The 8013-nt window shown below is 37.8% G+C and overlaps 1 protein-coding gene across 2 annotated transcripts in view; it reads right to left on the bottom strand.

The window, feature by feature from the left end:
* Hook1 (hook microtubule tethering protein 1) overlaps nt 1-8013 on the bottom strand; it is an 88372-nt gene that overhangs the window by 39611 nt on the left and 40748 nt on the right. Inside the window, exons 1-2 of one of the 2 annotated variants that reach the window (XM_010610468.3) lie at nt 3268-3285; nt 2290-2375 (exon numbers count right to left, since the gene is read on the bottom strand). In XM_010610468.3, the coding sequence (XP_010608770.1) occupies nt 2290-2375; nt 3268-3270 (89 nt within the window). In that variant the 5' untranslated portion in view covers nt 3271-3285. Of the gene's footprint in view, nt 1-2289; nt 2376-3267; nt 3286-8013 lie in introns of those variants that run through there. The other variant, XM_033767268.1, reaches the window with a different exon arrangement.

The raw sequence follows: 8013 nt of genomic DNA, 5'->3' as shown, positions 1-8013 counted from the left end.
TTTTTTTTTTTTTTTTTTTTAATTACTGGAGATTGAACCCAGGGTAATCATACTGAGTTACATACCCAGACCTTTTATTATTTAAATTTTATTTTGAGGCAGGATCTTACTACATTGCTAAGTTGCCCAAGATGAACTTGAACCTGGGGTCCTCCTGCCTCAGTCTCTCTAAGTGCTGGGATGATAGGCATGTTTGGCTTTGACAGTAATTTTATGTGTCAACCTGACTAGGCCATATTACTCTGATATTTGGAGAATCATATCTAAATGCTGCGGTAAGAATTTTTAAAAGTAAGATTAACATTTAAATCAGTAGATGGAATAAAGCAGAGTAACCTCTACAAGGTGAATGAGCCTTATCCATTCAATTGAAGGCTGAAAAAAAAATACTGTCCCCCTAAAAGAAAGCAAATCTTGTCAGGGAATCTTTCTTCTGACTCCTATTCTCTGGGTCTCCATGCGGCTGACAGCCTGCAGATTCTGGACTTGTAAATATGTGCGATTACTTCAGCCAACCCCTTACAGTAAGCATCTGTGCAGGCATGCAGCACACACATGCAGGCACACTCATACTTATTCACTGGTTCTGCTTCTTTGCAGAGCTCTGCTATGCCAGTTTTCTAATGACCCTGAAAAAAATCTAAGTCCAGCACATGATCCTATGATGAGCTGCCTTTAGAAACTGGATCTAGAGATTAATTCTATTCTTGTTTTGTAGTTTTTCAAAAATAGTTCTTTCATTTATCTTGCATTCCTCATCTACCTTTCCACCCTAAATCCTCTTCAGCCCTGAGGAATGCTTCCTAACTTCCCCACAAGAACACATCTCGTGTTCTTTCTTAAAATAAATTCACCCTTCTCAAATAATTGTGGTAACTAATCTTTCTAATTTGATATTCAACTTCAGAAATCTCTGGACATTTTTTTTTCTTTTTGCATTGCTACATCTAAAGTCTTAGCATGTTCCCCAACAATAACTGCTTTTTTAAAGTTTCTAGGAATCTCAATGACACTCAGGCAACACCAAATAAGAAAGAGATAAAAGACTTATTAAATATTAAATATGGCCCAATTATTTTCTAATAAAACTAAGAAAAAAATCACTACATGATTATGTTTAATTCCATCTATGACATCTGTATTTGTCTTTAATAATTTCATCAACAAAACTCAGGTAGTAAGTACTACCTACTGGTTACTGTAACTGCTGTGTCACTTCATAGGACTCCTTGAGACTATGATTCTTGAATTATCAAAGCCTCTTTCTGCTCAACAGGTCAAACTGATCTGTATTTTGGAGATGGATGTATGAACTTTATTTATTTAATACCCCAAATTAAAGATCTATCAGAAGAACCTTAAAATACAAAGTTTCACTTATTATAGCTGATTGTAGGCAATAGCTTTGTTGTCAGACCAAACTGATACAAACACTAGCTTTGCAATTTACTCATTAGTTAACTTTCCAAAAGCAGTGTCACCTATCATCTGTCCTCATGTATAAATTGAAGGTAAAAATAGTATCTACCTTATAGAGGAGTAAAAATTAGATGAAATAACTTACATAATGTAGTCCACATGTCTTTAGTAAATATTCAGATGTTGTTTATGTGTATCATTTTAGATACAATACTCAAAAACATGCTATATGATTGAACAAACGTGTGGATATTCTACATTCTCTATCTCACTTTGCTCCCTCTTACAAAATAATACATCAAAAGACAAAAGAAACAGGCAGAGGTTATAGATGTTATATGGTGCCTATAGCGAGAAAGCCAAGCCTTTCTTTTAGGCAAGTGGCATTCTTTGTAGTTGTAGGTAGTGCCATTATAAAAAAACAAAACAAAACAAAACAAAACAAAACAAAAAACCCTATTTTAAAGTTGTTCTAGCTGGGTGTGGTGGCGCATGCCTGTAATCCCAGCACTGGGGAGGCTGAGGCAGGAGGATCGCTGTGAGTTTGAGAACAGCCTGGGCTACATAGTGAGTTCCAGTTTAGTCTCAACTACATAGTGAGACCCTGTCTCAAAAAAACCAAAAAATAAAAATAAAAAATAAATAAAGTTGTTCTAACCCTCAGTATGGTACAGTACCTGCAAATGGAAATAGGGACTTCCCACATATAATCAGATAAAATGGACTTAACCTGAGTCAGAGTGGGCTGTAATCCAATATGACTGGTGCCCTTAGAAGAGACACAGATACAGACATACAGGGAAGGAAAGCATGTGAAGACACAAGAAGAGGCTGGGTTATGTTGCCATAAACCAAGAAATTCATACTCACATTTGATGAAGAACTTGTGCCATGGCAACTCCATTAGTCAGCTGTTTGACATCTTGACAAGGTGAGGCAGTCTTGAATGTCTGCAGCTAAAATGACAAAGCAAATGACTTCATATGCTTTATTATTCCCATAGGGTAGCATTCCAGAATAAACAAACAAACAAAACCAGCTAAAATTGTCTTGTTCTGTTTAAATACAGACCTATCAAACAAATGAAAACTACGCCATTAAGTTTCTGTGCAGTATGCTCATAAAAATAAACACAGTGCATAAAACCATGTCCAACATAGTAAAATACATTAATGCCACGTATGAATTCTGAATAATACAAAGCCAGTTATACAACTGTAGTCTTCTGTCTTTTAGGAGAACACTGGAAAAAGAGCTCTGAGGTAATATTTGTAAGTTCACATTTCACTCATTTGATTAAAAAATAAAGGTTAGGGCCAGGGATTTGGCTCAGTGGTTCCACAGCCTGCCTAGCAAGCACAAGGGCCCCAGTTCGATCCCTGGTAACCCTCCCAAAAAAATAAAAATAAAAAAAGAAAGATTAGAAATATCACATCTAAAAACTACTTATAACTTATTCATAAGCTCTTAAGTAAAATAGGACTTCTGACTACTATTCAACAATTATCCTTATGTATGAAGACTCAAGAGCCCATCATGTGAAGTTATTTATATCTCTTAGATTTAAATTATTGACTTTTTAAATCTTTTTTTTTGCTAAACATTAATATGTACATGAAAAAGAGAAGAGGAATGGTAGTGATCTTTTTCAAAAAAGCAACTATAAGACAGAACTTTTATAAAGCAAATTATAACACAAGTAAAATGGATCATATTTTTTTAGAAATCTAATCCCAAACCACAGGTATTTTAAATACGCAATTCTCTCTTCAAACAAACCTTTATCTTCAATATTGACTTAGAATTTCTGTTCTTACCACATAAGTACCATAACCCATCACAATTTACCATTGATATTCCATGTGCTTTTGGAGTACAAATCTGTCTCTGGAGAGAAGAATGACACAGGCAGATTAAAGTTAACCATAGTCACTTCTAAAGTACACCTTCCATATGTAAGTTATGTTCATCAGCCTTAAATTTTCTAAGTAGCAGTCTACTTCTAAGCGGTAATCATGGGAAGAACTCAAAATCATAAAATATAACACTTTAAAAATTACCATAAGAGGCATTTCTTCATCTAACCAACTTTTCTTGATGAGGTCTGTAATTCTATTTATCTTAGCTTCGCTCTCCTCCTAATGCTGGAATTACTTACTTCCAACTATATTTTCACTTTCATGACTTGGCCCCTGCTTTTTTAAAAACTTATTTCCCTCTACTTCGTTATTTCTCAGCATATAACATTTCTAAGCATGCTCAGGTGCATAGTAGAGGGCCAGGGATATCTGACAAATGTGTTTCTTCTCCACCTCCCTTTACTCCATAGTTGAAAGAAGCTCTACATTTCTGCCAGGAGCTCTTGCTTGTGTTTGGAAAACTCGTTTCCTCTTATTTCTACTCACTAAAATCCATCAATCCACTATGATACAGTTAAAATTTAATGTATAGCTATATCATATTTAATGGTGAAATACTGTTTCTGAGGTCAGGACCAAGCCAACTGTATTTACTACCACCACTTTGATTCAATGTTATATAAAAGATCCTAGTCAGTATTGTTCCTCCTAATGATATTGTGTTTCCTTGAAAATAAGACCTAGCTGGAAAATAACCAACATTGAAAGCTAGAGATCTAAACTGCCAGCCCCAACCAGCCTGTCCTTGCCCCACCTGCCTTACAGAATAGCCACAGAGAAAGAGAATAATGATGGCTGGGGTGGGAGGGTAGTGGGTAGGCTACTTAGGGCTGGCATCTTTTGACCTCTAGTTTTCAAGGCTGATTATTTTCCAGCTAGGTCTTATTTCATGGAAAGAGGGTAGGTAGAGCAGAAAACAGGTCAGACAAGGGCTAACTGGATGATTTCAGGAGTTAAGTGCTATAATGATATAATGACAGCAGGAGGTTAAATTATAAACAGATGGGATGGGCAACAGATAAGCCACTACTATTTTATCTTTTGTTCTCCTTCTTTTGTATTTTTTATTAATACAACTGCAGTACATAATGAATATGTTCATCATGGGCAGTTGATGCACATACACGACACATGTTCATTCTTTTTACACCCACTCCCCCTCTCCTCTTTCCATCCCTTTTCCCCCATCTCTTCCTGTTCCTATTATCTGTCTTTTATTTTGCTCTTTAATTTACTTATACTTTGGGTATCTTATGTAAGAAACCAAGCAATATTTAAGCTGTATGTCTGATTTATTTAACTTAACATTATGGTCTCAAGATGAATCCATTTTCCCACAAATTATTCAAGTTTATTCTTCACAGTAGAGTAGTACTCCATTGTGTATAAACACAACACTTACTTTATCCATCTGTCAAGAATAAGCAAATGGAATCATATCAAATTTAAAAGCTTTTGCACAAAAAGGGAGACATATACGACATACAGGCTGTTTCCAAGATTTAGCTATTATATAAATTGTGCCACTATAAATAACAGGTATGCATGTATCACTGTAAAATGATGTCTTTACCTCTTTGGGAAAGATACCTAGGAGGGAAGAGCCTAGTCAATTGGAACTTCTAGTTTTAGTTTTGTGAGGTGACCTCATACTGATTTCCATAACAGCTGTACTAGTTTACATTCCCACCAACACTGCAGAAGGGTTCTTTTCTCCCCACAGCCTAAGCAGCAGCAGCAGTTGTTGATGTTATTATTATTATTATTTGATGATAGCCATTCTTTCTGGAGTATGATGGAATCTTGGTGCTTTAATTTGCATTTCTCCAATGGGCAAAAGATGCTGAACATTTTTTCATGTATTTATTGGTCATTTGTAATATTGATATTTTGGGGGGCTCTAATGTTTTTCACTTTATATATTCTTGATACTAGTCCTTTCTTTGAGGAACAGCTGGCAAAACCTTTCCCCCATGTTGCAGATTGTCTCTTTTTTTGTGCAGAAGCTTTTAAATTTGATATTATTCCAGTTGCTTATTCTTGTTGTCATTTCTTGTCCAATTGGGGTTTGGTTTAGAAAGTCCTTGCCTACACCTATGTCTTAAAGACTTTAACCTACTTATCTTCCAGCAGGTCAGGTTAAGTACTTCTGTTTTAATATGTAGATTTCTGATTTGTGTTGATTTTACTTTAGTAAATAGTGACAATTGTGGGTCTAGATTCAATTTTCTTCATGAGGCTAACCAATTTTCCCACCTCTACTTGCTTTTTAAAGAGGGTATCTTTCTTCCTAGATATATTTTCAGCCCCTTTGTCAAAGATCAGACACTTGAATGTGCCTGGGGTTGTTTCTGTGTCTCCTATTCTGTTTCACTGATCCACACTGTTATGTGCTAGAATTTTTTGTTTCTGTGATACTAAGGATATGCTCCACCACTGAGTTATATCCCCTCCCCTATTTATTTTTTGAGATAGAGTCTTGCTAAGTTGTTCATTTTGGCCTTGAACTTTCGATCCTCCTGCCTCAGCCTACCACATAGCTGGGGTTACAGAAAAGTACCACTAAGCCTACTTGAGAAGGGCTGTCACAGAGAATCACTAAAAGGCAACAACAGACCAAAGGTCTGCACAGTGAGAATAACCAGGCACGGAAAACCTAGAATACTCTAGGTAGAAGGAAGAGAAGGGTTTTTTTTGTTTGTTTTCCAAAGTGTATATTAAAAAAGCTAAGCTTCTTAAAAACACAGGAAGTCGATGCAGAATGGTGGGCAGGGAGGTGCGTAGCATGAGGTGAATGTAGAGAAGTTAAAGAAGTGAGGAAGATCATCAACAATGCAGGGCCTGGCAAAAGCAAAAAGAAAAAAAAAAAGTGAAACTCACCAGAAATCACGTAAAGAAGAAAAGCCAAGAGACAAGTACCCTAGAAACTAATACAGAAGACAATTTCACAAAGGAAACAGCAAGTAACAGATGGATAAAATTACAATTAATGCATTTGGCAAATATGAAGCAAAAACCTGAGAGAAAGGAAACTTCACCTAGTATGTTGCGTGAATGAGTAGAGGAAGTAGAAAAGGGGACTGAGGGAGACAGGACATACAGTATAGTTTCAATATGGAGTGAATGAAGTGGGAGCTCTTAGTTTTTTTGTTTGTTTTTGTTTGGTATGGGGGATCGAAATCTGGCCCCTGCACTCGCAAGCCAGGCGGTGGAACCACTGAACCAAATCCCCGACCCTTAATTCTTTTGAAAAAGAAGATTTTAGCACATTTTTGCAGACAGAGAAAGGAGCCAAGGAAGAGAAAAACGGGAAAATACAGAAGAGGAAAAGTAATACAGCAATGTTCTAGAAGAGCTGGAAGGGATAGTTTTAAGCTATAGCCAAAGACAAAGAGGTGGTCGCTGGGCTAAAAGGAAGACAAACAGTAATGAAACACGTTTGCTAAAAGGAAGAAAGAACTGTCTGGTCACTCTTAAACATAAAGGTGGGCAAGGATATGGGAAAAATCACATCTGCCAGCAGCAGCAGTAACTAAGGTAACAGTCTGCTCATTGAACTTTCTTCATGGTATTTTGCAGCCTGAGAGAGAACTGCAGAAGCAAATAATTAACTGTACTCTTGTCTTCTTGATTCCTTATTGGTTTATAACAAGCGTTCAGGTTTTAAGGATGTTTGCTTTCCACTGGACTTACACACAACTCTGTCTACCACTCCAATTAAAACTGATCTATGTCTTCCTCAGCACTTTACATAAGATAGGAAGTCAACAGATACTGGTTAAAGAATGGGTTCAGTCACATAATATTTTAAAATATCACAATACAGATCAAGAAAATGCTGTACTTCGTCAGTCGCACTTAAGTCAACCGCATAAAGACAGGTTTGTTTCAGTCAGATGTTAGAGCACAACATAACAAATTAGGTTAGATCCTTCAATTAACCACCTGTCTCAACAAAACAGATCGCTAAAAATTACATTGCCTTGTTCCACGACGATGATCTTAAACACAGCATCTAAACCCCAATACCTATTTAAGTGAAAACACACGTTTCCAGTTAGCTAGCTGCTTTTTAACTCAGAAACCCTCGACCTCTACATTCCACTTAAGACAAAAGTTATTTACTCCCTATCAAAGTTGCTTTAAATCCAACAGACTTCATACATTTACAGAAACCTTCCGAATTTCTCGTTCTTTGGAACTACAGCAGCAGGAGAGGGCCAGGGAATCTCATCCACCGAGTTAGGAAGGCCTCCCGGTCCAGTCTGCCCACATTCCGTTCTGGCGCGCGCCCTGACACACTGCTCAGCGGTCTGGGGGTGACTCCCAATCGCACCCACCCTTGCCCAATACGCGCTGGGAACACCACCTCGATGCCGGCCCTCTCATCTCCGCGCAACTCCAAGACGTGCGAATGCCACTCTGCTAGCTAAAATAATGCCAAATCTGGGGCTGGATCCTGCCCGTCTGAACCTAGCACAAACCCTAAATATGGAGAAGGCGTACATATGCCAAGTCCTTCTCTTTCAAAAAAAATATGGAGGAAGAGGGGGCCCAGGGAAGAAGAGCGCAAGCGAGCTCCCACTGCGGAGACAGCTCCGTCTCCCCCCCGGGGACACGTGGAAAGCCCTCGAGGGAGCTCGAGGCCTCGGCCCGCAGGACCCCCCGCAAGGAC

The sequence above is a fragment of the Fukomys damarensis genome, unplaced genomic scaffold, assembly GCF_012274545.1.
Source record: "Fukomys damarensis isolate Sample0158 unplaced genomic scaffold, DMR_v1.0_HiC HiC_scaffold_23, whole genome shotgun sequence".
NCBI lineage: Eukaryota > Metazoa > Chordata > Mammalia > Rodentia > Bathyergidae > Fukomys > Fukomys damarensis.
Note: the sequence above shows the minus strand (reverse complement) of the source record. Positions and strands in the feature narration are given on the sequence as shown.